We start from the raw sequence: 27,167 nt of genomic DNA, 5'->3' as shown, positions 1-27,167 counted from the left end.
AGCTGCATGGTTAGACTGATAAATTATGTTTAGCTGCATGGTTAGCAACATTGGTGTACAAGATCGCTGATATACATACACGTTTTGTTCGAGGATTCGGTCTAAAATTCTCGGTTACCAAAAACAAATTGAAGATTCGGTCTCCTGAATTGTTTTTCTTTTGGGGGGGGGGGGGGGGGGGGGGGGTCAAAGTCATTGAGTTGCTTCTTCTTTAGATATAATATAGGTGACCTGTTTCCAATCTTCATTACATAAGAAATATATTCTTGGAATGAGTTGTCTTGTGAAATATTTTCTCAAGGGGTTCTAATTATTGGTGAGAGATAAAAAAAAAAACATTTAGGTACTAACCATTAAATCGAAAGAATAATAGTTTTTGATATCTTCTTATGTAAAGAAGATTATCCTACTTGTAACGAGAGAGGGTTTGACAAATTGACAACAAATTGTGAAGCTAGTTAGGGTTCGTACTCACTTTTGACTAATGAAATTAAGATTTAGAGGAAACCATTTCGCATGTTCTTCTCATGGTATTTAATATAATCAATCAAGAAATTTTATAACAGTTCAAGATATCGTCAGCGTAGCTCAAAACATGTGATGTCAGAGGACACTAGCTAATTCCACCAAACACAATTACGAATTACTTGTTCACCAATCAATGTCCCCAATTTTCGTCTCATGTAATTCTCTTTTCTTTAACAACATGATGATGTTAGCTTTACTTTGTTTAAGATATATTAATTTTGTTTGCGTAAGGATACACGGTTTTTTTACTCTTCTTTAAAAGTATTAATTAAATCTTTAAGGATAAAGCATTTTCATTTGTGAAACTTATGTTTGTGTTTGCGTTTATATATAGAATACATCTTTAAACGTTATGGTCTTGTGTGGTGGCATTGTCCATTGAAGATTGCCCGTGCTCAGTCTGTCCCGAGACTCCCTTCAGCATCTCTCCGCGAGAGATTGATTCCTTGAAGTGGGGTGAACATGAAAAATGTGATAGAAGAAGATGTGTACGCAGTTAATACAATTTGGAACGCGTGGAAGAATCTTTTACCTCTCTGCGCCTCAGCCTCTCTCTCATCACATTGCCCCAACCTATGGAAATCTCACATCTGAGTATCTCCAATTCGTAGTAATTTAGACCGTCGAGCTCTTTACCATTCAATCTCCTAGGAGGATGAAAGAAAACATATTATATTACATATATGATGAGTAAAGAAATTAATGAAAAGGCAGCAATGGAAAAAGGAAAGTGTTAATGTGTCACATGCATTACTTACTCGTTCAGAAGCCGGAGTCTCTCGATTTCGCTCTTCATGTTTTGCAGCTGCAAGAACAAAAGCACTGTAAAAGAACAAGAACAAGAAAAGAAAATGACAGGAAGTGAATTAAATAGATCATGCATGCACTAACCAGTGCTTCACGATCATGCTCCTCTTGTCCTTCTCCAGAGACAGAGCTGTGTCAAGACAACTTTAAAAAATTAGAAACTAAGATCCATTAATTGGATGATTCATCTTCGGTAACGAATTAGCCAACAAAAATAGTCTCTCTATATGCAAAAGCGTTTTTACCTGATCCGGAGCTCTCTGGCCTGGTTCCTCAAGTTTTTTCTTCTTCTCAATAAAACAAATTCACTCTCAATTCTGTTTTCGTCGCCCCATTTTAACCCCGTATAGTCTGGATCTGCTTCCTTTAATTAGGGAAAAGGAGGAGATGAAACACACTCAAGATAATGTAGAAGTAATCCAAAAAAAAAAAGCAAAAAAGAGAACCGAGTTCAGGATTAATGATGTAATTAAATCTCTTACCTCCTTGGCTATCAACTTCATTTCCGCCTGTAATAGCAAAAAAAAAACATTACAACCATAATGCATGGGTGTCAAGTGTCACAGGAAATGTTCTAAAAAAAAAAAGACGAAATAATTACTTTATCAGCTTGGCGTTCCACGGTGACCATGCCCTACGCCAACTGCTTTTCAAGGGACCACAGCTCGGGGTAAGTCAGATCGTCTATCATTTATCGGTTCTAACCTAAACACTAATATATGAATCACCTATAAATATCCTCAGGAAACACATAAATCCAATCATCAATCATTCACCATTTCTCAAATACAAAGTTAGCAAGTAGCAAATAAGGACTATTCATACAACAACGTTTGGTGAAACCTTTGACATGATACTCGATGATGCCAAGGTAAGTATAAAGATCTTATATTGTTGTATACATACACATTCAGCAGTATTCATGATCATAAATCTAACCTATGGTTATGTCATTTGCAGGGTACAAAGTTCACCCTTATGTGAAAAAGGATATGATGAACCGGGTCCTCAAATTCAAGAGGAGAAGTCTTGCAATTTAAATTTGAATTCAATATTCGAATGTACCATCTGATTTTACATGAAATGTTGAGATTAGAGGTTAGAAGCAACTCTGACCTCCTTATCCTTCTATGTGTGAGTTGACAGATCGACATGAACTTGAAAGACATGTAGGCTGAGAGAACCAGCCAAAATAATAGTATTACTTGACAATCAAATGACATAATCTCTTTTAACTTCATAATCCGGTAAGTCTTACAATATAGCCATCTAAAAATGTCTAAACTTTAATATAGAGAAACCATCAGACATTTATTTGTAAGCTTTTTATTTTATTTATACCTAAAGCCTAACTGATGTTCTGTCACTACTACCAGTTATTGCCCAACAAATATACTATGAGCAATCGATCTATGCAAAATTCCAATTCGATGAAGAACTAGGACATATCAAAGAATTGGGATTCTAAAGCATCAAGCAGTGAGAGAGCTCACGAATTTGGAGGGCTCTTCTCCTCGAGAAGAAGATGCCTCAAATGCATCTTTGGGGACGGAAGTGGAGAGAGATCTCATGGCAGCGTTTGCTCTTTAGTTGCTGACGGAGACAGAGATGAATGCAATTGTGAAAAAAAAAAATGTATTGACATAGTTATATGGATTATATAGCATAATCAATAATATCCAAAAAGCTTACAAATATATGTATAGAATCAAATCAAATTAAGAAGTAGCAAACTCAATGAGAAAAAGAGTTCTTACACAATCGGAACTAGAAACTGAGGACTAACCTTGAAGATATAAAGAGTAGATCTTTCCATTCTGGTAACCATTCGTGATGAGATGAGACAAAATCGGAGGCATAGAATCATTATGTATAACATACATGATTGGATGAAGAGAACATGATTGGTTGATCCAGTGGAGGAAGGTGGTTAGAAACGGCCTGTTGGTAGAAACGAAGAAGATTGGTAAGGGACCAATTTTGATGGTCACGGGGGAGGAACCGAGGAAGAGAGGAGGAGGAGGAGGAACCGAGGAAAATGACTTTACAATGACTTTAGGTTATGTCTCTGTTCCGCTGATTTTTTGTTTTGCCCCAACTCAAAAATAATAACAAATCTTATTATAATCATACATATTATATGACTATAGTATGTAACCCATGTAGAAAAATTGTTTTCTGCTGTACCTCGATCATATTTAATTGTTTTATCTTTTAGATTTACAAATATTGTTGTTAAAAATACGTATTATGACACCAAATTAGATTACAAGTATATTGTTAAATAATACTTATTATTATTCATGTTTGTTAAAAAAACGTAATATTATTCAATCTTAGACTAAAAATATTTATAAGTGTTGAAATAATAGTCAAAAAGGAAAACATTTTTATGTTTAAAATTATTTCTTATTAATATTAGTTTTTTGCTTTAACTATATATATTATATAAATTATAAAGGTGATACCTTTCAAAAAAACCAGAGATAGTGATTTAGTAAGATGTCTTTAATCCTATAAACACAAGTAGAGCAGATACGGACATACTATATAGTATATACTACAATAGGATAGTTTTCTGCGGGTTACATTTTTTCTAATTTATTGTAGGACGAATCAAGCATGCCTGGTTGAAATTATTAAACTAATACTAAAATTATGAACTTATTTTATATATTATATATTTCTAATAATAATTTGGAATTAATTGACATATAGATTATATCCATATTTACTATACGAATTACAAAATATACCGACCTACAAAGAAGAAACAGTACTACACAAAAAAAAAAATTGAAACACAATAAAAAAAAGAAAATGTATTAAAACACAATACGGTGTTCAAAAAAAATATATTAAAACACAATAAAAAAAAAGTAAACCAACACTAAAATTATGAAATTATTTTAGATATTGTATATTTCTAATAATAGTTTGGAATTAATTAATATATAGATTATATCCATATTTACTATACGAACTACGAAATATACCGACCTACATAGAAGAAACAATACTATACAATAAAAATAAATTAAAACATTGTATTTTTGCTTTTTTTTTTTGTTTGCTATTACTTGCTAGGATTTGCTATTACTTGCTAGGATTCATGTGGTATACCGACTAGGATGAGAGACGAAGAAGCTCTCTACAACGCACTGTCATTGCTACCCTTATTTTTAAAACGGGTCAAATACGAATAAAGAGTATGTGATGTAAACTACTACACCTACAAATCATCTTAGTATAAATTAACACATTTAGTTTGATATAAACTAAAAATCATTTTGGATACATCACGGGTTAAAATCTATATTACATTAATAACCTTATATATTATATCTGACATGCACAAACAATACATATATATTTGTTTTTGTACATATAAGTTATATTTAATTTATAGCCTAATTTATAAAACATAATTAAGCTTCGTCCCGCGGTACACAGCAGGTTCAAACGTAGTATATGTTATTTAAAAAGAAGTGGTGTAATCAGAGAAAAATAATATCTATGACAAGTAATGCATGTCGACTTTGAACTTAATTGCATAAAGGTATGGCTAATTTCAAAACATGTGATGTCATTTTCAGAGATTTAGCACATAGAGAGGTTAAAGATACCAAAGAAGAGGACACTAACTAATTCCACCAAACACAATTACGAATTTCTTGTTCACCAATCAATGTCCCCAATATTCCTCTCATGTAATTATCCTTTCTTAACAACGTGCGTGATGTTAACTCTTTTCCAATTTTATTACCTTTCGGATCGATATTGTTAAAGATTATTTAGTTTACATAAGGTTACAGGGTCTCGACTTTTCAAAAGTATTAACTAATTCTTCTAGGATAATCAGTTATCACAATAAAATTAAACTTTGTGATAAATTTCGCTGAAATTGTGATGTTTTCCTAATACAGAACTATTATGTTTCAATTTTTTTTTTTTTTTTTTTCATTTGCATTTGAAAACCATGATATCAATTCTTTAAATTAATATGGTTTCGAGTATGCTCTAGCTTATAAATTATTGGTAATAAATTCTGTTTAATCATATAAATTATAGTTTCTTCGGATATGTGTATACATGTTGGTGTAATGCTAGCTAGAATTCGGTGAAAGAAAACGTGTTATTGTTCAGACAATAATATAGGGGTTAACAAGAAGTGAATTAGGCGGTTAGACGAATCATCTTGTTTAACTCAAAACATATTTACTTTTTCAACATTTACGAAACAATAATCATTTTTACTTAAGTTTCAAGCCAATCTTATAGAACCATTTTGAACCAAATATATATTTTTTTCTTTTTCTTTTTGCGTTAATAATAATATTTATCTTGGACGTGAGGATGCTACGGTTGATATAATATATTTAATAAGCTTTTTCATAACAAGGCTTTATATTCTTCATCTTCATAATTGAATGTATCATACATGTGAATGTTTATCAACTTTTACATGTACCGTGTATTATTTAATTTGCAATGCATGCTTGGTTTACTCTTTCTTGTTTCACCCCGCCCCATATACTCAATATTGTATATATTTTTCATCCCCAGACAAACAGGTAAACCTAAAAAAAGAGAGGCAAAACATGGTATCGAAAGGTTGACCTTTTGTTATGTATAATTTTCTGTTTGTGTAAATATGAATACAACATTGAGGTTTTCCAAATTCAAATTGGGTGGGGGTTAAAACTGTTACGGACAAGCCACCTAATCCCTAAAATTGACCACTCGTCCTCATAAATTAGTTTTCTTTTCTAAGAGTAATAATGAAACATAAAAAGTATGTTCGTTTAAGCTTTTTTCAACAATATTATGAGAACTTGTATTTGGGTGATGATACAACGGTGACACTAACACAAACTAGCTAGATCCTATCATAATTATATAATCGTTTAACATTTATGACAAGATCATAAAAACAAGTTTTCGCTAATAATATATGTTTTTAATCTAATTTATATACTTCAATAGCTTCACTTGATTATGTACGCCAAACTCATATTGCACAAGTGTTGATATAAGTTCTGACAATATTTCTTACTTTTTTGTGTAATTATATTCAACCTTAAACAATAAGTTGATATATATGGTTATTGGAAGATCCACCACACTTAGATTTTTTTGTAAGTTTAAACAAAATTGGTTCACATTAATAAAACAGGAAAATGGATGTTTTTTATTAATGTGAACCAAATGTATAAAGGCCAGCCAGACAAAAGAAAACATCCAGTTTTATTATTTCATCTCGTTAGTTCCTTGAAGTTTCATATTTTGTTTAAAATTTTGAACCAAAAGTATAAATTTCTCAACAAACATAACCTTAAACTCGATCTTAGTAAACTATTTAATCGATTTAATCAGCTGGCAGCGCTATAGTAACTGTATTTAGATCGGATATATTATTTATTTATTTATATATGTATACATATATAACTAAAGTTTCTAAACTTATAAAACTCGTGAAATGAGAAAAAAGAGTAAAATACAGTAATGACTGAGACATGCGCTTAATTCGTCTTTGATTAGGTATAATACTGTTGAATGTAGGTGGCCACATAAAAGATTAAAGAAATACTACGTACTACTAAATTCTATTTATACACGTTTTCCATCTTTGATTTAATTTATATGAATAATTGAATATCAATGTTTGGGAACATATTTTTCAAGCTTAATTACGTTTATAAACTATGATCAAAATCAAAACATTAAACTTTTTCAAGAATACAAATGCTAAAATCAAAATTTGGAATTCTAAAAAATACATGTCTATTTGCAACGAACTTTTGCAACGGAGACATCCGTCACAAAAAATATAGCGATGTATTAGTGACGACGGGCTTGCGGCGATCCACAAGTTAATTAGCGTGGTAAATACATCATAAACTAATGATGAATAAAATATTGTAAAACATATACTAAAAAGTTAACAACGAAGTAGCCAAAGGTTGCATTAAAGTGTTACAAATTCTTCGGTAAAGTTTATGACGGATAAAATCCATAACAAGTAGCCATACACAGTTCTTATTTTCCAAGACCGAACATTCCCAACTAACGGGATCAAGATCCAACTAATAATGAAAACGACTAGCATTACTATAATGGCAAAGATCTTATCCTAAGCCTATGTATTAGGAAAATGCCAATTAAAACTGTCCAATCTTGGATTTTATGATGTAGGGGGCATGCAGGTTAATTGCTGCGCCTGGTGAGCTTGATCTTAATATAGATAGAGAGTTCACAAATCACACAACATTGCGTACTTATGTTTTGTTGGCAACCAGTGTACACATCTCAAATATAATATTTTGATCCATTTTAATGGGGTCCAAAAAATATTTTTAATAGAGTAATTTATTTGTACTATGTTTATGGCAATTATGGAATATTACATCCAAAGTCAATAGAAAAAGCGTGTTAACCAAGAATTGAAGAGACGTAATTAATCACCATTCCAAAAAAAAGGAAGAAAAAAATTGTTTCACTCGGTGATTATTTGTTTCGTCTAGGACCCAGTGGGTGCAACTACTCTTTCTAGTGTTGAACCAAGTTTTGGCCTTCAATTAAATCAAAACCTAATCCTCCAACCGTAAACAACATATTTCTCGTAAAAGAATCATATACAAATATAACAAAGAAAAATACAAATTGACTAGATAAATATATATATTCACCAAGTTTTTGAAAATGTATTCTTTTGTCTCCCTATATAAACTCTATAGCATTTCATTCTTATTCCCAACCCAACACTTATCTTCCACACTTCATCCAAAACCGAAGTTTATCGAAATCGCACCGATGGAGATCGCCAAGAGCCTCGTCTGTTTTATCTCTTTGGCTGTTGTTCTTCTCTTCACTTCCATGGCAGAAGCCAATGTTGTTAAAGCACACCACCACGAGTTCATCGTACGATCTCATTTCAAATATTTTTAAGTTGTTAATTAAAATGTAAATGAAGATGTATGCTTACATGTCTATATGTTGTTCATGCAGATACAAGCGACGAAGGTGAAGAGACTATGTGAAACACACAACAGCATAACGGTCAACGGAATGTTTCCCGGTCCAACACTTGTAGTCAACAACGGTGATACTCTCGTCGTCAAGGTCATTAACCGGGCCCGGTACAACGTCACAATCCACTGGTAAGATGCGATCAAACCACACTCGCTGTTATATATGATGAATTCGTCGTCCACGATATTAAACGGTATGATGTCTTTGCAGGCACGGTGTAAGGCAAATGAGAACCGGTTGGGCTGATGGACCGGAATTCGTGACCCAGTGTCCAATCAGACCGGGATCAAGCTACACGTACCGGTTTACAATTCAAGGACAAGAAGGTACACTTTGGTGGCATGCTCATAGTTCATGGCTTAGGGCAACTGTCTACGGTTCACTCCTCGTCCTTCCTCCGGCTGGTTCCTCATACCCATTCCCAAATCCTCACCGCAACGTCCCTCTCCTTCTCGGTACAATTTAAATCAAATCCAAAATCATGATTAATAAAAAAAACAATCATATAATTTGATTTTGACCTTTGGTAAAATATGATTCTTTAAGGTGAATGGTGGGACGCAAATCCGGTTGATGTATTGAGAAAATCTATACGAACCGGAGGAGCTCCAAGTAACTCCGACGCTTACACCATCAATGGTCAACCTGGCGATCTCTATAAATGCTCTTCTCGAGGTTTTACTCTCTTTTTCTTCAAATAAGCTTTTCCCATATTCATATTTTTGTTTTCCCTGTTTTTCCCAACTGTCATAACTGAATTTGGTATATTTTAGTCAAATAAATACTTTTGAAGAAAAGAAAACACACACACACACACATTAGCTCAAAAGACTAAAAAATAAGTATATTAATTAGAATTTTTATAATTTTTTTTTTTTTTGTGACAGATACGACAATAGTACCAATAAATGTTGGTGAGACTATACTATTACGGGTAATAAACTCCGCGTTGAACCAGCCGTTATTCTTCACGGTGGCTAACCACAAGCTCACGGTGGTCGGAGCTGACGCATCTTACTTGAAACCTTTCACCACCAACGTGATTGTCCTCGGCCCGGGTCAAACCACTGATGTCCTCATAAAAGGTGACCAACCACCAAACCGCTACTACATGGCTGCAAGAGCTTACCAAAGCGCCCAAAACGCACCGTTTGGTAACACAACCACAACCGCAATCCTACAATACAAAACCGCACCTTGCTGCGGTGGTGGAAGCGCCAAGAACGGTATCAAACCAATCATGCCTCTCCTCCCTGCCTACAACGACACAAACACAGTCACACGTTTCAGCCAAAGTTTCCGGTCACTAAGACGAGCCGAGGTTCCGACAGAAATCGACGAGAATCTATTCGTAACCATCGGACTCGGTCTCGACAACTGTCCCAAGAACTTCAGATCAAGAAGATGTCAAGGTCCTAACGGCACACGTTTCACTGCATCGATGAACAACGTTTCGTTTACTCTTCCAAGTAACTACTCACTCCTTCAAGCTCACCACCATGGTATCCCCGGAGTCTTCACAACTGATTTCCCGGCCAAGCCTCCGGTGAAATTTGATTACACTGGTAACAACATAAGCCGGTCTCTCTACCAACCTGATAGAGGCACTAAGCTATACAAGCTCAAGTATGGTTCAAGAGTTCAGATTGTTCTTCAAGACACCGGTATAGTAACTCCTGAAAATCATCCCATTCATCTACACGGCTACGATTTCTACATTGTCGCCGAGGGTTTCGGTAACTTCAACCCCAAGAAAGATACCGCGAAATTCAATCTCGAAGATCCGCCTCTTAGAAATACTGTCGGCGTACCTGTTAAGGGTTGGGCTGTCATCAGATTCGTAGCAGACAATCCTGGTAAGCCTAAATTTATATTACAAAGAAAAAACTTCAAAAACTTACATTAGAGAGTGTCACTTTTCTAGTTGACCGGGACTAATTAAATTTAATTTTGTGTACAAATGAATGAAAACAGGGGTTTGGATAATGCATTGTCATCTAGATGTACACATTTCTTGGGGACTAGCAATGGCTTTCTTGGTTGAGAACGGGAAGGGAGTTTTGCAGACAATGGAACAACCTCCTCCTGATTTGCCCGTCTGTTAGGGAGTTGTTCAAGATCGATCATCTCTGTAACATAAAACCACATTATAGTTTTTTATCTTATATTCAATTGTTTTTTGTTGGTTATAGAATTAAACCGAGTTGGACCAGCACCCTTAAATTTCAATTTTTTTTCGATTACTGTTGTATTCTTTTGACATTATAGTAGTACCAAATCAAATGCTTGCTAAGAGTATCATGAAATTTGATTTTCTCATTTTTTTTTCTTTATGCGTATTTGAATCATATTCCTTTGATATTTCGAAATGTTGTATTTGATGACTAAGGGAATGAAATAGATGTGTTAGAATGTTTGTTGAGCTAGAAAAAAATCTAATTGTTTCCATAATCAGCCAGGAAATTAAGCGACCATAAACAACAGATTCTTTTGGCGTAATATTTGGCTGAGTCAAAATCGAGGGCTCAACCACATGTAGAATATTTGAAGTTGTAAAGGGAAGAAACTTATCCTAATTCGAGGATTTGCTTTATTGATGAATATTATTCTTTTACGTAACATTGTATTACTTGAGAATTGAGATGATAACGAAATTAATTGAAAAAGATAAGTGTTTTTTTTTTTTCTTTTTCTCAGAATTGAAAAAGATATGTGTCAGTGTAATGAAATGACATAAATAAAAAAGTGGCTGGGAATAAAATTAGTTGAGCAGAAAAGTTGGAGGACAAAGTGATATTGATTGAATCATAACTTCGACATTAGCACAGAAGAAACAAAAGTTGTCATGACTTTGTGAGTATTCTAACAATCTAACAAATAATAATCATTCTTACACATGCATGTTTTTCTTTGATTCAACCCGAATCAAAGACTGCTATTACTTTCTACGGCTTTACCTCTATCACTTTTCACTATTTCATTGAAACAACAACACAAAGGTGTCAATCGTCTTCACGAAAGGCCCATTAATATATAAGCCCATTATTGAATAGGCCCATATACTATTGCGACTTGGAACCTAAAACCCTAAATCTTTTTTTGTTTGTCAAACAAACCCTAAATCTTTGTTCCTCATCTGCCACCTTTAAATCTACTAATTTCGTCTCAGACGAAACCACGCCTCCGGAAAGCTCCGATGACGAAGAAGAGCAAAGGAGGTAAAGAAGATAAGACGGCGATAGAAACCAAAAGCAAAAGCGTTTCTGGGAAATCTCAGAAACAGAAGAAACCAGTTGAAAAGAAGGAAGAACTGATACAAGAATCTGGAACTGATTCTGATTACGACGGTGATGTATGTATTCTTCTTTTCCTTACTCCTTTTGCGTTTATTTCTGCATTTGTGTTTATTCTGTTTGTTGTTGTTGTTGTTGTTGTTGTTGTGATTTTTAGAGTTTGTCCGGATCTTTGAATTCGGATGATTTCGACTCCGATATCTTCGAATCAGAGGATGATGTAACACAGGGAGGAACAGAAGAAGACGGAGGAGATGGTGAATCATCTCAAGACGAGCTGCTTGGTAATTGCTTGTGACTCTTCTTCAGGATTGAAAGCTTATTACTTTAGATTTATTAATAGTTTTGTTTGAAAATACTCGAGCTTTTTATATATGGTAATGTAAATTCAAGTATGAGAGATTAACTATGTCTGGCTGTGATACTGCAGATCACGAGGGCTCAATTGATAGTGAGGATGGTGATGATGGAAGTGAGCAAATAGATAGTGACAATATTGAGGAAGAAGATGGGAGTGATGAAGCTTCTGATCGAGATGAAGCGGTTGAAGAGAGCGATTCCTCTGAAGATGAGGTTTGATTGATGCTTTTCCTCTGTTTCGTATTAGGCTTTGGAACTATCTTTTCTCCATTTTTCAGGCGAAAGTGTATTTATTTATATGTCTTTGATCTCTAGGTTGCTCCTAGAAATACAGTTGGGGATGTTCCGTTGAATTGGTATAAAGATGAGAAACATATTGGTTATGACATCACTGGGAAGAAGATTACTAAAAAGGAAAGACAAGACAAACTTGACTCTTTTCTCGCAAGTATGGATGACTCTAAGAATTGGTTAGTTGGAAAACTTGTCTCTTTATTTGTTATGTAGTTAGTTATCAGCATTATGCTGATTATATATATATATATATATATTTGGGATTTAGGCGCAAAATTATTGATGACTATAATGACGAGGAAGTGGAGCTGACTAAAGAGGAGAGCAAGATGGTTCGTAGATTGCTCAAAGGGCAAGCTCCACATGCTGACTTTGATCCATATGCGGTATGTATGTTGTTTTTTGTGTAGCCGTTTTATACTAATGGTGTACCAGTTACTTCAAAATGTGACCTTTTGATTGATTCTCTTGGGACCAGGATTATGTTGACTGGTTCAAATGGACTGATGCAATACATCCACTCTCAAGTGCACCAGAGCCCAAGCGAAGGTTCATCCCTTCAATATGGGAGGCTAAAAAGGTTGTTAAGCTTGTTAGAAGAATCCGGATGGGGTTGATCAAGGTTAAAAAGCCTGAAGAAGAGCCTGAAGAAGGGCCCGTTCCATATCTTTTATGGGACGCTTTGACTTCTGATCAAAAGAACAAGCATTTAACTTATATTCCTCCACCCAAGCTAAAATTGCCAGGTGAACATTGTTTGCTGACTTTCTGTTGCTTCTCTGCTTTTCTTAGGAATTCCACTTTTCCAAGTTTTAATTTGTACTACTTGGCCTTCCAGGACACGAGGAGTCATACAATCCTTCTTTGGAATATATTCCAACAGAGGAGGAGAAAGCCTCGTATGAATTGATGTTTGAGGAAGATCGTCCAAAACTCATTCCTACCAGGTATGTAATAGTTTCGCTTATTATACTCTGTTGTATTTTCTTTGGTTTTAGCTGAATCCTTATGATAAAATATGTTTGCGCATAGGTTTACATGTCTGAGAAGCATCCCAGCGTATGAGAATGCACTGAAGGAGTCTTTTGAACGTTGTTTGGATCTATACCTATGTCCGAGAATTCGAAAGAAGAGAGTGAGGACTTATTTGATCATTCTCTTGGTTTCTTCTTATTTTCCTGTATGGATTCTCACGTGTTTCTTTTCTCCAGATAAACATCGATCCTGAATCTTTGAAGCCGAAACTACCTAGTAGGAAGGATCTTAGACCCTATCCTAACTCATGTTATCTTGAATATAAAGGCCATACAGGGGCTGTTACCTCCATATCCACTGATAGTTCTGGCCAGTGGATAGCCTCAGGTATTTCAATTGTGTTTTCTTCAATTTCAACAATCTCTTTTTTTGTTTTCAAGATGCCAATGATGTATTCTTTTTTTCTTCGAAGGTTCAACTGATGGATCTGTTCGTATTTGGGAAGTGGAGACTGGTAGATGTCTTAAGGTCTGGCAGTTTGATGAAGCTATTAAGTTTGTGGCTTGGAATCCTCTTTCCAGTCTTCCAGTTTTAGCTATTGCCATGTGAGTTAGGATTTAATGATTCTGCTTTTGAATTTACTATAACTGTCTATTATGAAACCTTCTAATCTCACATTTTTAGGGGACGAGATTTGTTTTTCCTGAACACCGAACTTGGGAATGATGAGGAACAGGAAGTTATTAAAGAGATGTTTCACTCAGGCAACATTCCAGAACCAGAAGCGTCTGGTAAGTATCTTAAAAAAACCATCATCATCTCGCAGATGATTGTGATGAAATTCCTAATGATAAATTCTTTTTGGGTTGATATATTTTGTACGATATCTATAGTTGCTGCAATTGTAACCTGGCTATCAGATGAGTTGTATGGAGGGATCAAAATCAGACATTTTAAGGTACATTTCTGCTAAATATCCTCTCTTTTTATTTGGGACAAATTGCTAAAGATCCTCTTTTAACAGTGATATTACATGGAGAAATTTTAACGGGTTTGTTCACTTTTATGTTGGTTTATAATATTTTTTTCAGAACATATCATCCATAGACTGGCATCGAAAAGGAGACTATCTCTCAACAGTGATGGCATCAGGCGAAACGCGAGGAGTGGTACTGCACCAACTCTCGAAAAAGAAAACACAGAGGCTCCCGTTTAAGATCCGTGGGCTGCCAGTCTGTACACTATTCCATCCAAGCCTATCTTACATATTCGTCGCGACAAGAAAGGACGTGCGTGTTTACAATCTTTTGAAGACAGGCTTGGCCACCAAAAAGCTTGAGACGGGAATGAGAGAGATCTCATCCATGGCTATTCATCCAGGTGGTGATAATTTGATAGTAGGAAGCAAAGAAGGGAAGATGTGTTGGTTTGACATGGATCTGTCTTCGAAACCGTACAAGACGCTAAAGAATCATCCAAAAGACATAACGAATGTGGCAGTTCATAGATCATATCCGTTGTTTGCTTCTTGCTCAGAGGATTCAACAGCTTACGTATTCCATGGGAAGGTGTATAATGATTTGAACCAGAATCCTCTGATTGTGCCGTTGGAGATTCTAAGAGGTCATTCTATTAAAGGAGGTCAGTTTTTACTCCTTAAGAATACATACAACATTGTAATTATAGTTTTACTGGACTGTTAATATATTCTTTTTTCTTTTCTTTTTTTGAGTACAGGAGTCTTGGACTGCAAGTTCCATCCAAGACAACCATGGCTATTCACCGCAGGCGCTGACTCAATAATCAAACTCTATTGCCATTAAAATGGTTCTCAAACCAAACGTATTTTTGACAATTTTTCATATCTTTTTCTTTCTTGTTGTATTCACTTATCTTACATTGCTTGGAAATTGCACTTTAAATCGATTATGTAGTAGTTTTAATGACAAAGGTACAAGTTTTGTTATGATCGAATTATTTATTAAGATGTCTAATTTGTAGGGTTTCCAAAAGTTTATACGGAGTTGTTGTTGAAGTTGCAAACAGTTATCCTCGAAGTTGTTGTAGAGAAAGGAAAAAAGGATTGTCACTTGAAAGGCTAAAAACTGGATTATCAAGACTTGGAACTCTATGACTAATCAAACGGTAATGATGTGGCGTTTTTATCAAAACGGGGGGGGGGCAAAAGAGGGAAGTTTATATAGAAGCTCTGAGGATAAAATAGTCTAAAACGCGTCAAATGGTTAACTTAGGCCCAAAGCAAAAGAAAATGGATCCAGCCGAACTAAAATCAGGAATCCGGAACGTTCGAGCGCCACGTCATTACCAAAATATCTGAAATATCTTCTAAAAGAGTTTTTTTTTTTTGTAATTTTATATAAACGCTTCTCCTTTAACAATCACAAATTTTTTGTTTTTTTGTTTGGTTAAGTAGAGACCCTTGCTTCCTTCTCTCTCTGCTTACGAAAAAGCTATCACCTTTGCTACTACTACTACTACTTACTGTTACATTCAATCCTTTGTGTTCTTCGTCGTTCTTGCGTTTCAGGAATCTTAATCTGAATCTTCTGCTACTTTTTCTTACATGCCGTCGATGATTGTTGACAGGTTTGTTTTATCAAACATTTTACCCTTTTTTTGGTTTCTCAATCGGTTCGTGTTTTTGTTTTCGTCTCAATCTATATCTGATTCTTCTGTATGTTAGGTTTTTAAGATTTTGTTTCTACAAGATTGTTTTTTTTTTTTTTTTTTTGGGTGCGTATTCCCAAGTCGCTTTGTGTGTGTGTGTGTGTGTAAAATGGTGGAAGCTGAAGGGTTTATTTTAAGGTTCATCGTTAACAATGGAACTACTCTACTTTATTGATTTTGAGCATGCTTTGTCTCTATTGATTGAGAGTTCTGTGCGCTTGGTGCCTTCGTGTGTGGTTGGTTAATAAAACAATCGTTAAATGTGGTGCCTTTACGGCTCTACCCAGAGTATTAGTTAGTTTTCATGGGTAGATTCTTCATTTCTCTGAGTTTTAGGGTGTTTCTCTGTTTCTGAGTTTGCTCTGTTTCTTATTTTGTTCGTGATTGCACTTTTTTTGTTTTGCTCGTTATGATGCCGCAGACTGTGAGAAAAAAAACTTCTCCTTTTAGCTACTTGGGGGTGTGATTTACGTTCTGGAGGTTTTATAAATTGTTTCTTGGAACGTGCTTTGTATTGAGGTAATGGGAGTTCTCGAGCTGGTAGCTAATCTTGCTTCTATGCATTTTTATTCTCCCAGGAAAAGGAAGTCACGCGGAGAACGAGAACGAGATGTAGCTGAGATTCTTAGGAAATGGAGAGAGTACAACCAGCAGACCGAGACAGATTCTTGCATCGATTGTGGTGTTCCTAAACCAATCCGAAAGGCTCCTGTTAAAGGTTCCAGAAAGGGTTGTATGAGAGGTAAAGGAGGACCTGAAAATGGGAATTGTGACTATAGAGGAGTTAGACAGAGGACTTGGGGTAAATGGGTTGCTGAGATCCGTGAGCCTGGCAAAGGTGGTAGGTTATGGCTCGGTACTTTCTCTACTTCACATGAAGCTGCATTGGCTTATGACGAGGCTGCCAAAGCTATGTATGGTCACTCTGCCCGGCTCAATCTTCCTGATTTCACTACTAATGGCTCTTCTTCTACTGCCGCCACTGTCTCTGGCTCGGTCACTGCATTTTCTGATGAATCTGAAGTTTGTGCACGCTATGATACAAATGTGATATCTGGTTTTGGTCAGGTGAAACTAGAGGGTAGTAGCGATGAATATGTTACCTTTGATAGTTCTCAGTGTATTGAAGAGAAGCTGAACGTAAAAGAGGAAGAGAGGGAACCTAACTCGGTTGATGCTTTTGGAACTGGACAGGAATCGAAAAAAGAGACCTTAGATGATTGGTTCATGGGAAATGGCAATGATCAAGCACCATTCCGATTTGATGTGGACGAAACATTTGATATCAGTGAGCTGTTGGGTATACGAGATGACAACAATGCGTCTGGTCAAGACACTATGCAGTGTCAAGTTAATCGAAAGCCAAACTTCAGTGACCAAATGCACTTTCAAGATGCTAACTTGCCCGAGAGCCTCAACCCCATGGAGATTGCTAATCCTGAAGTTGATTATGGATATCATTACACGCATCAGAGTGAAATGGAGAACAATGGTATTGGTTTATACCATCGCAGGTTCCAGGATCTTGACGTACAGGAGGACTTGGATTTTGGAGGGGGGAAAGATGTTCATGGTGCTACATAAGATCATAAATTCATATGACTGGCCTAAGATTGTGATTCTGCTCCGAGACTGTCTAGCCGTTACTGCTGACTCTCTTTGAAGCTGCTGATGATACTTTCTGATGTTAATGGTTTTGATGCATAGTAAATGTGGTTAGGTGACGTAGGAGAAGTTCAATATGATTCCTTCTTTCAAAGTGTGGATTTATAGGAAGTTTTAATAAATTAAAAGTTGGGGTACATATAAAGCCTATAAAGTTTTTGATCTATGAAGTTTGGATATAATTTGTTGGTTGGTTCCTTTATGCACCCAAAATCTCACATCTAATTTTCATCTTAGGGAGTGGAGATGGAATAATAATGTGACGGTTGCGTTAGTGATTTTGTTGACTTTGCAAGTTTTTATTATCCAAGAAACTAGTAGATCTTCTCTCTCTCTCTCTCTCCTATCAAATTACTTGGCTTAGTTTAGTTGTCATCTTATTAAATTTGGAAACTTTAGTAGTGGAACTTTATGGTCTCAAGACTTTCCTCAGGTTGTATGAGATTACATAAGCAATGAGGTAAGAAAAAAAAAGTGTATAATATACAAAGAGCAAATTGATAGAATACAAATGTGGTATTAGAGAATAATTTATCTATCTGTATCTTCTACGAAGAGCAAATTGGGTTCTATTTGAAAGTGCCAATGGGACATAGTTTTATATTAGTAAATTGGGGAGGGGGGGGGGGGGGGGTTAATTTAATTTATTCCATATTTGGTCTCCAAATCGTGTTTCTTGCTCGAATCTTAAAGATCTTCAGAACTTTTCAGAAGAAAAAAAATGAAGAAAACAAGTTGCCAAACTGTTAATTAATATATCCAAACAATTTGGTGGATTTGGCCATTGCTCCTCCACAATTTCCCTTTGACAATGTGAGACACCTTACTCTTTTCCATAAGAATGAGATGCAACTCTTTTGGACAATTTCTCCATTTAATACATTTTATCTTTGTCTAGAATATCTTGCATTTCACGTTGTAATCTGATTCACTCAAATGTCTTCACCGAATTTAATGATAATATAACATTATTTATTTATTTTTAATAAAAATTTCAATACTAACTATGATTTTTTATATTTAAGTGCATTTTCTTTATAATGCAGTTGGAGATTTTTGTTCTCTCGCTCAACAAATTTTCACAAACAAACAAACAACCGGCTTTACTAAAAAAAAAAATCTACAATTGTCTCTCATACTCATTATGAACTGTAAGTTGATGGCAGAAAGAGTTAATGACATGTAGTCGAGTTGTTTGTATAAATGTTATTTCACCACTTCGAATTCAAAGTTTGGATATTACATGTTCTGGCAAACAAAGTTTACCACAAATTAAACTTTGTTGTTTCTCTCTCGTTTGATGATGTTTCCAAAATTCGTATAAGGCATTAATTTGAGATTTGATTATATAATAAAACCCAAAATTTATCATCGTAATATCATACTGATTTTATGTTTTCTGTCAAAGATAACACTCATCATTAACAGAAGAATAACAAGGATTTTGTATAATTATGTAGATGATGCAGAACAAACAAGCAAGATGGAAAACTTGAATTTATTTTCGGAATCTGCACTTAACTTTTTTTCTTCAACTTTTTTTCTTCTTCTTATTACTCTTAGGGTGAAAAAATGATTTTCATATATGTTAGTTCACAATAGTCGTTAATTCACAAAAATATTTCAGAAAAAAAAAAAGATTACATTTTCCACATCAACTTGTGTAATCTATGGTGTATTCAGTAATGTGTGTGTAAGATAATTGGTGAGTGATTATGTCACCTAACCGGAAAGCTTACAAGATGAGCAATCTTTACATCGAGGACTGTGCAAAAAATTGCAAATTGTAACTTTATTTTCTTTTCTTCTTATTCTACATAAACAAATGTATAATTAGCAATGCAAATTGGTCGACCTTATTCGTATTATTCTTAACAACTAGGACTACTTGGGAATATGTATAGTTGTATATAGTTGTTGGAAATCTAATGCATTAAATCACCCTTTATTGTATTTCCAAATTGTGTGTTTAATTTTGTTATTATGCCCACCACTCAAATTCAAGAGTCCAATCTATTCATTCGTTTGATTTGAATATATGTTTGTGGAAGAAAACAAAACACACCCAATAAATATTCGAAAATTTTCATGACTTTATTATGTTAGTTATTTTTTAGCAAACTGCTTAGTTGATTTTCATCTAATTCGTCTATAATATTCTCTTTTTTTTCTTTGTTTGAAAAAGGAATTTAATTAAATACTTTTTAGTACTGTCAAAACGCTCAAGTTGATTACAAAATGAGGAAAGATAATTATGATGGACCCACGACATGATTTATCTTCACCAACTTGGAATATTCAAAGTTCTATCCTAGTTATTTTTGAAAATTTTACCGCAGTCGGAAGTTTCCAATGAAATTCACAAACACATCTAATCTTTTTGCTCAGCCATCACAAAAACAAAGGTCTATCCATTCAATAATTTGTTTCAAGAATTTTAGCCAAAACTATGCATAATGTATAGCTCTAATTAACCAATATAGCTTAACCAACTCGACCCATAGTGATCATGTTCTAGTTTTAAATTGACATCCTCAAAAATGTTTATTAACATTTTAGATGTAACTCTCTATTGGTAAACACCGTTATAATAAATGGTATTTAATGAAATTATGGTTACGTCTACATGCACATTCCTTGTGATGACAAGTCATTAACAGGCAAGTAAAAACAAACAAAAAACTCAAATTTAAATAACCGGTTATACAATCGAGAACCAGTCGATGGATTTTCGTGGGAAACCGGGCCGGTCCTTGATATAAAGAGAGAGAGAGATGTTTCTTATTAAGTGAAACTACAAACTCCAAACAAATCCCAAGTGGACACAACCGACGAACCCACACAAACTAAAACACATCCTTCTTCTTCTCTCTCTCTCTCTCTCTTTCCTAATCCACATACTTGCATTTTTATATGTAAACACTCTGTCCTTATATACTTATGTAAATATCTCATTAATACAACCTCACGAAGAAACCCCCCCCCCATTTGTTTTCTTATAGAGAGAGAGAGAGAGAGAGAGAGAGAATATTTTTAAAAGAGAAATATAGAGAGAAGAGGATCATTTGCTCTTAACATGCCAACGTCGATACAGTTTCAGAGATCTTCCACCACCGCAGAAGCAGCCAACGGCACCGTAAACAACTATCTCCACCACCACAAACACGTTCAAAAAGTGAGCCTCACGCGCGGGATGCCTGATGTTCCGGAGCACGTGGAGCGTTCCCACACGCACGTGGTTGGTCCTTCTCAATGCTTCTCCGTCATGGTACAAGACGTCGAGGCTCCTGGTTCAGCCGTCTGGTCGATCTTGAGACGCTTCGAACACCCTCAAGCGTACAAACACTTCGTGAGGAGCTGTCACGTTGCTTTCGGAGACGGTCGTGAGGTTGGATCGGTGAGAGAGGTACGAGTCGTCTCTGGTCTCCCCGCTGCGTTTAGCTTAGAGCGGCTTGAGATCATGGACGATGATCGCCACGTCATCAGTTTCAGTGTTGTGGGTGGGGACCACAGGCTTATGAACTACAGGTCGGTGACGACGGTGCACGAGTCGGAGGACTCCGACGACGGTGAGAAGAGAACACGTGTCATTGAGTCATACGTCGTTGATGTACCAGCGGGTAACGATAAGGAAGAGACGTGTAGCTTTGCAGATACAATAGTACGGTGCAACTTGCTGTCTTTGGCTAAACTCGCCGAGAACACGTCTAAACGCTCGTAATCACTGTTTTATTTTTTTCATTATTCAAAACTTTTTTTTTCTTTATTCCCTCTTTCAAAATTTATCTTTTTCTATTTTTTGGGATTCTCGAGGTGGGTTTGGGTTCGAGATTTAAGTATTTAACTATCATCGGGGATTTTTCGAAACTACCAAAAAAAAAGAACAAAAAACAACGAAGAAGATGGTTTTGATTTTTCGAAGTTAGGGTTTTAGGGTTTCTTAAAAGTGTTACGATACTTAAAGTTTACCCTGAACACCATTACTTCTTGAACTCTTTTGTACAGTCTCTTGTAACTCTAAAAATTTAATAAACAAAACATTGGTTGTTTAATTAGGTTTTCTCATAATATTCTTCTCGCCCGGGTTACTTAACCATGAAATAATATTTATCTTTGCTTAACCATGAAATAATATAGTGATTTTAGGTAATGAGTATTCGTTCCTTATGTCTTCCGAGGTTATGATATCTAATTAGAATTTGATGTCTTTATCATACACGATAATGTACTAAAATTTACAAACAATTTGATTAATATAATCATCGGCATAAGTACTAATAATTAAGAGATCTGAACAATTGTGGGCAGTCAGAAAACCCATGCATGTGCTGATCCATATGATCCGTTTTTTCTTTATCCAAAGAAAATGATTAAGGAAACTATGTAGTTATAACTTATACATAATTATTTCCCTTAAGATGTACAAGCTCTATATATATAATTACTTGCTCTCTTCAGTTAACTGATCATTTATATAATCAGACCTATCAAGCATTTGAAAAAAGGACCAATATGAAATAAAATCAGTTCACGATAACTCGATCCATAGTGTAATATTTTTGACGTTCTAACTCTATATATAGTAAATATACGTAATGCAAGGCCAAAAATGAATGGTGACAGGTATTGCTGAAATTTGGCAGGAAGAGCAGCATTATTTATTTTCATATTTCGCAAACTTGAAAACTTTAATATAATTTGTCATTTCTTCAACCAACTTTACCATCAACGTTTTTTTTTTTCACTCACCAAAAAATGATAATATTCCTCAATTTTTTTTTTGGGATGCGTGAAGTGGTACAGAAATTCAAATGTCAAAAATATTACTTTCTTGCATTTCCTTGCCCTATATTATTATCTCATGAATAAAAACTTAACTTTATAATCTGATTATCTAGCTTGTTTGTTTAATATGAAGAATCCAATGAACAAGATGAAAAGACATTCAAAGTTTTACAAAAAGCAAAACGAGTTAGCAGTTACTTTACAATTAATTAACTAGTGAGATTTCGAGACTTGTGAAAACCAAATTCAAAATTGAATACATATATACATATATAGAATTCATGAGTATGATCGTACGTAAAATGCAAGTTGGGTGGTGTAATAAAACCCAACTTGTTAATAGAAAAAACGAAAAGAAAACAAAACATGCAAGTTGCAAGGAAATTAAAAAAAAAGTTGCTGCTATTCTTTAACACCTTTAAAAAATATATATATATATTCCATAAATTTTAAAAGTTAAAAATAAAAACAAATTGATTTATATAAATGATTATTATGATAATGAGTACGACGAAATATTATGATATGTAAACATTGTCGTGGAAGGAAGGAAGGGAGTTGCAAGTTGAGATGCAAGTTGGCAAGGAGGCTTATTAATGTTTTCTCTTCTTTTGGTCTTTTCTAAAATGACATTCAAACCCACCTAACCTTTTTTTTTTTTACATTCAAACACACCTATTTGATTTTACCTTTATTCATCTATTATAATAAACCTATAAGAATTTTCATATTATTATTTTTTTACTTATATAAGCAATTAACATAGTATGTATTTTCCCGTGTGAATATGAAATTCTGAGCAAACCAGAGAGAAAGAGAGAGAGATACGCTTTTTGGGGGTTTGTATATTCCAATGTGGCATGTTGCTTATAAAGTATTAGTATTTTAATTTAACTAGTTTCTTTATAATTCAAATAGCATATATAAACATGCATAAAAGATTGTGATAACGTACATAGCTGTGAGCCTGTGATGTATATATTACATACTTTTTAAAAAGCAAGGCAAATAGTTCATATTCTTAGCTGGGCTATCTACCACTTTAACTAAATAAAAGAAAACAATTTTTGCAATAAAATGTTTATAAACAATTAGTCATTTTCTGATTTATCCAATATCCATATGAGTGTGTCTGAAAAAGGCAAACCAAATTCAAAATACTTGACTACTAACTCCTCCCTTAATCGAAGCTTGGGTTAACCGAACTTTCAAATTTTGTATAACAAAAAAAAGTTATTTTGTATAAAAAAATATATTTTCTTTCATAAAATATCGTTAAGTTTTAATAAGAATTAACAGAATATCTGCATCCATATAATGTAAAAAAAATGTTAAGAAGATAGTGTAATAAGTTTTAATTTTCTCTTGTAATAATAAAAAATGATAAATTACTAAAACTTACACTAAAAGATCACACTTTTTTTTTTTTTTTTTGCTACATACATTAATTAGAAATTACATTTATCAATCTTGATTTGTGAAAAAACCCTTTTGTCTTACAACAAAAAAAACGAGACAATATCAAGTCCATGACTACATTTAAAAAAAATTTATCGACAATACCTCAATATCCAAACTCAAAACCAAAACGGTGTCGTATTTTAACGGAGAAACTACTTTTGTTTTTGTCAAGGGTAGAAAAGTTTAGCAAAGAGAAGCTCATTCCAAGTATCTTGAAGGCCAGGCAAGCACCAATGTACACAATCCGCATAGCTCGTCGGATTCTCCCGCTGCTCCGCCGTTAGTGGACTCCACTGCTTCTTGTATATCGACGTGTGCGCATCTTTCCGATAATTCGACATCTGCGTTATGTTCAGAAACGTTATCGGTGTTTTCGATCTCCCAAACACTTCTCCAATCACTTTCATTATGCTTTTACGAGAATCTGATCCCCAGTAGCTCGGATCTTCTATAAGTGTTGTCTGATTATAGCAGTTCTCACCCGGTTCACCACCCCAATCTATTCCCCTGATACAGTCACAGAACCAGATCAAAACAAGTTAAAACAAAAAGCCCTAACTAGGAAGGTTTCTTGCTAAGAAAGAAACAATCAATTTGTCTATGCGATTAGTAAAACTTGAGCAGTTTAAAGTGCCCAGTATGTCTCATGACTGAAACAGGACTGAAACTTTCAACCTAATGTATCTATATCGATGGGATAAACTTCTCGATCAAAACGGTAAAAGTCACTAACTTGGCATGAGTTGGAGACATGCTTGTGAAGAAAACCCTAGTTTTCTTACGATCCATATTGTTGTTCACCCATCTCAACATACTCTTCATACCCAACCGGTACGCATCTTCAGTCGAAACCTCCACGATATTCTTCTCTTTATCGTCAAACGATCCTTGCCTATACATTATATACCCCCAAGAACCAATATCAGAAACCAGTCTAATTTGAATTGTAAAGTGTTTTCAAAAATGGATACAACTTACAAGATGTTCATCTTCAATCCAGTCATCCACCATAAGTAAGTGTTGAAGATGATTATATCGACACCTTTCCAGTGACGACCGTGTTTGTTAATTGACCCTTTTCTCACAACCCTATCCGATATCCGATGCACGATTGCATCGTCTGAATTCGATTCTAGAAGAAACGGTGCCCAATAGAACTCTATCGTCGCGTTATACTCCTGAGCACAGAGATAATAAAACAGGTGAAATGTTGCAATACAGAGGAACCCCTAAAAGAGTGATGATTTGAAGTTTTAAGTAGATAGAGTTACCTTGGCAGTGAAGACAGTGAGGGAACCATTGGTTTTAATTGATTTCTGATCTTCAGGGATAAGACGATGAAGAAGACAGACCATGGACACGAACATTCCACGGTTTAACGAGTCTCCTACATACATCATCCTCTTCCCTCTCAATGTCTCCAGCATCAACGTTGCATTGAATCTACGAAACAGAGAAAACAGAGTAACACATGAAACGGAGAAAACAGAGTTAAACCAACCCATGAAACAGAGGAAACAGAGTGAATAGAGAAAGCACTTACGTGGCAAGATCGCACTGATTGGGTTGCCACCGCCAGAATTGGTAATCTTTGTCGGGACGGCCGTGTTCTTGACACGTAAGCTGAGGTTGTATGTACGGACACTCCCATTCCTCGTACTGTGGTCGGGAGATTTCATCTCGCACCCATTTCCCGCTAAATACATCACATCTTTCCTCTGTTTTACCAATAGCAAACGCAAGCTTCTCCGTCTTCTTGTTCTTCTCTTAAGAATCCAAGAAATTTCAAATAAAACACAATCTCAATTCCTCATTGTCAACAAAGAATTCAAACAAATGTTAAGAGTGAATGAACAAAACGTTACCGGGTGTTCGAGAAGGCGTGAGGACGAAGTTGGGCTCAAGCTGGCCAAACATGCACATGAAATCTTCACCATAGAGGACAGAGACGAAGAGGATGAAGGCTAAGAGTGTGAAGAGGTAAGGTGAAAGACGAGTTTTTCTTGCAAGAGAAGAAGTAGCGAGTGAAATTGGTGATGAAGGCTTCATGTTTAGAGAAAGAGAAGAATGATGAGTGTCACAAAATGTGATTTAATTTCAGTATTCAAATAGTATTTGGAAAAGAGAAGATAAGATTAAGAAATGAAAACTTTGGGGTTCTTGATGATCTCATTTCTCATCAACCTGCAAATAAGATGTGGGAGGAGGAAGCCAAAAAAAAGAACTTATCTTGGAATTGCTTCAAGAAATACTAAAGATGTGTATTGTACAATGATTAGGTGATTGACAATATGGTTATGATTATATTAGGTGATGAAATTTTGTGAATTAGCAAAATAAATACTCCTTAGTCCTTACTTAGGGTGGTGAGCAGGTAACTGTTGACGCAACAGAGTGGTTGTCTATACTAACTTATGATTTTTCGTAAGATTTAATCCATTTATTTTGTATTTATTAGTAGTAATTTATTCATTCGTGTTTTCAGCAAATATGTATCTCTGTTTGTTTTCAAGTAATCGGGTAATTGACACTGATTTTAAGACAAAAACAACCGCTGAATTCACCATTAGACTATATCTAGTTAGTTCTGTGTTTGACTAAATCCAACCTAGATGGTTATGATTCAATCACTAGCTTCCTTTGTTAAAAAGAACAAAAATGTTAATTTCTTAGGCTTTTAATTTGTAGCTATTGGAAAATTTGAGATGAGGATGATGATTGATGGAGTTGAGTAATATAACTTCACTTAGCTTCGAAGCCAAGTGTCCTTGAGGTGTTTTCGTACATGTTGATCGACTTGTAAAGATGAAACATCATTGTCTTCACTTTTGTCCAGTGGACTTTTGTTGTTACTTAGAAAACAATATAGAGCAAAATCGACGGTTAACATTTATTAATATTAATTATAGAGACTGAAAAATGTGAGATGAAACAGAATCATACTCAAGCGATTTGTTTTTCTTCTTCTAATTATTATTAGCAGAGAGTTCAATATGAGATGAAGATTGGGATTAGTTGAGAATTTGTTGGGCTTTCAACCTCGAGTACAGTTGGCTCTCACTGTTCTTCTTACACACTTCTCCATCCAGCAAAACACTAAGCCAATACTATTCTAAACGCTACAATACTCACAATCGGCTCAATCCGGTTCGCGGAGTGTTGGACTATTGCAACATCTCTATACACAACATTGATTACTCGTCTATCAGCATAAGTCGGAGAGAAAGAAGAGAGAGATCAGAAACCCTATATAGTGCAAGGATTTTCTCGAAAGAATAA

The 27,167-nt window shown here is 34.9% G+C and overlaps 6 protein-coding genes across 7 annotated transcripts; 4 read left to right on the top strand and 2 right to left on the bottom strand.

Moving 5' to 3' along the window:
- Positions 1-715: 715 nt before the first annotated feature.
- Positions 716-3,261, bottom strand: LOC104792897 (uncharacterized). Of its 2 annotated transcripts, XM_010519155.3 has the most exons (9): positions 3,122-3,261; positions 2,829-2,928; positions 1,937-2,047; positions 1,818-1,844; positions 1,581-1,699; positions 1,420-1,465; positions 1,287-1,333; positions 1,061-1,175; positions 716-973 (listed from the first exon to the last, which is right to left on the bottom strand). In XM_010519155.3, the coding sequence occupies exons 3-9, from the start codon at positions 1,964-1,966 to the stop codon at positions 872-874; spliced, it is 486 nt and encodes a 161-aa protein (XP_010517457.1). In that variant the 5' UTR covers positions 1,967-2,047; positions 2,829-2,928; positions 3,122-3,261; the 3' UTR covers positions 716-871. The 2 variants fall into 2 exon arrangements, with proteins under 2 accessions (XP_010517457.1, XP_019102038.1); XM_019246493.2 differs by lacking the exons at positions 1,937-2,047; positions 2,829-2,928; positions 3,122-3,261 and having other exon boundaries at positions 1,818-1,925.
- A 4,742-nt stretch (positions 3,262-8,003) lies between these two features.
- LOC104792894 (laccase-5) lies at positions 8,004-10,673 on the top strand. Its single transcript, XM_010519154.3, has 6 exons — positions 8,004-8,256; positions 8,344-8,495; positions 8,578-8,822; positions 8,914-9,042; positions 9,255-10,223; positions 10,342-10,673. Exons 1-6 carry the CDS (start codon positions 8,038-8,040, stop codon positions 10,470-10,472), a joined length of 1,845 nt encoding a protein of 614 aa, XP_010517456.2. The 5' UTR covers positions 8,004-8,037; the 3' UTR covers positions 10,473-10,673.
- Positions 10,674-11,269: 596 nt separating this feature from the next.
- LOC104792893 (ribosome biogenesis protein BOP1 homolog) lies at positions 11,270-15,255 on the top strand. Its single transcript, XM_010519152.3, has 14 exons — positions 11,270-11,719; positions 11,818-11,944; positions 12,091-12,233; positions 12,336-12,490; positions 12,583-12,700; positions 12,793-13,060; positions 13,153-13,261; positions 13,347-13,449; positions 13,526-13,676; positions 13,762-13,894; positions 13,974-14,080; positions 14,183-14,247; positions 14,381-14,930; positions 15,027-15,255. The coding sequence occupies exons 1-14, from the start codon at positions 11,564-11,566 to the stop codon at positions 15,110-15,112; spliced, it is 2,271 nt and encodes a 756-aa protein (XP_010517454.2). The 5' UTR covers positions 11,270-11,563; the 3' UTR covers positions 15,113-15,255.
- A 35-nt stretch (positions 15,256-15,290) lies between these two features.
- On the top strand, positions 15,291-17,781 carry LOC104792892 (dehydration-responsive element-binding protein 2C). The gene is made up of 2 exons (XM_010519151.3): positions 15,291-15,896; positions 16,556-17,781. The coding sequence occupies exons 1-2, from the start codon at positions 15,874-15,876 to the stop codon at positions 17,559-17,561; spliced, it is 1,029 nt and encodes a 342-aa protein (XP_010517453.2). The 5' UTR covers positions 15,291-15,873; the 3' UTR covers positions 17,562-17,781.
- Positions 17,782-20,433: 2,652 nt separating this feature from the next.
- LOC104792891 (abscisic acid receptor PYL6) lies at positions 20,434-21,694 on the top strand. The gene has a single exon (XM_010519150.3). It carries the CDS (start codon positions 20,719-20,721, stop codon positions 21,361-21,363), a length of 645 nt encoding a protein of 214 aa, XP_010517452.1. The 5' UTR covers positions 20,434-20,718; the 3' UTR covers positions 21,364-21,694.
- A 2,131-nt stretch (positions 21,695-23,825) lies between these two features.
- On the bottom strand, positions 23,826-26,294 carry LOC104792890 (protein trichome birefringence-like 33). Its single transcript, XM_010519149.3, has 6 exons — positions 25,754-26,294; positions 25,432-25,654; positions 25,160-25,331; positions 24,867-25,066; positions 24,622-24,780; positions 23,826-24,395 (listed from the first exon to the last, which is right to left on the bottom strand). Exons 1-6 carry the CDS (start codon positions 25,935-25,937, stop codon positions 24,056-24,058), a joined length of 1,278 nt encoding a protein of 425 aa, XP_010517451.1. The 5' UTR covers positions 25,938-26,294; the 3' UTR covers positions 23,826-24,055.
- Positions 26,295-27,167: the final 873 nt, after the last annotated feature.

The sequence above is a fragment of the Camelina sativa genome, chromosome 6 (assembly GCF_030686135.1).
Source record: "Camelina sativa cultivar CO46 ecotype springtype chromosome 6, ASM3068613v1".
Taxonomy (NCBI): Eukaryota; Viridiplantae; Streptophyta; class Magnoliopsida; order Brassicales; family Brassicaceae; genus Camelina; species Camelina sativa.
Note: the sequence above shows the minus strand (reverse complement) of the source record. Positions and strands in the feature narration are given on the sequence as shown.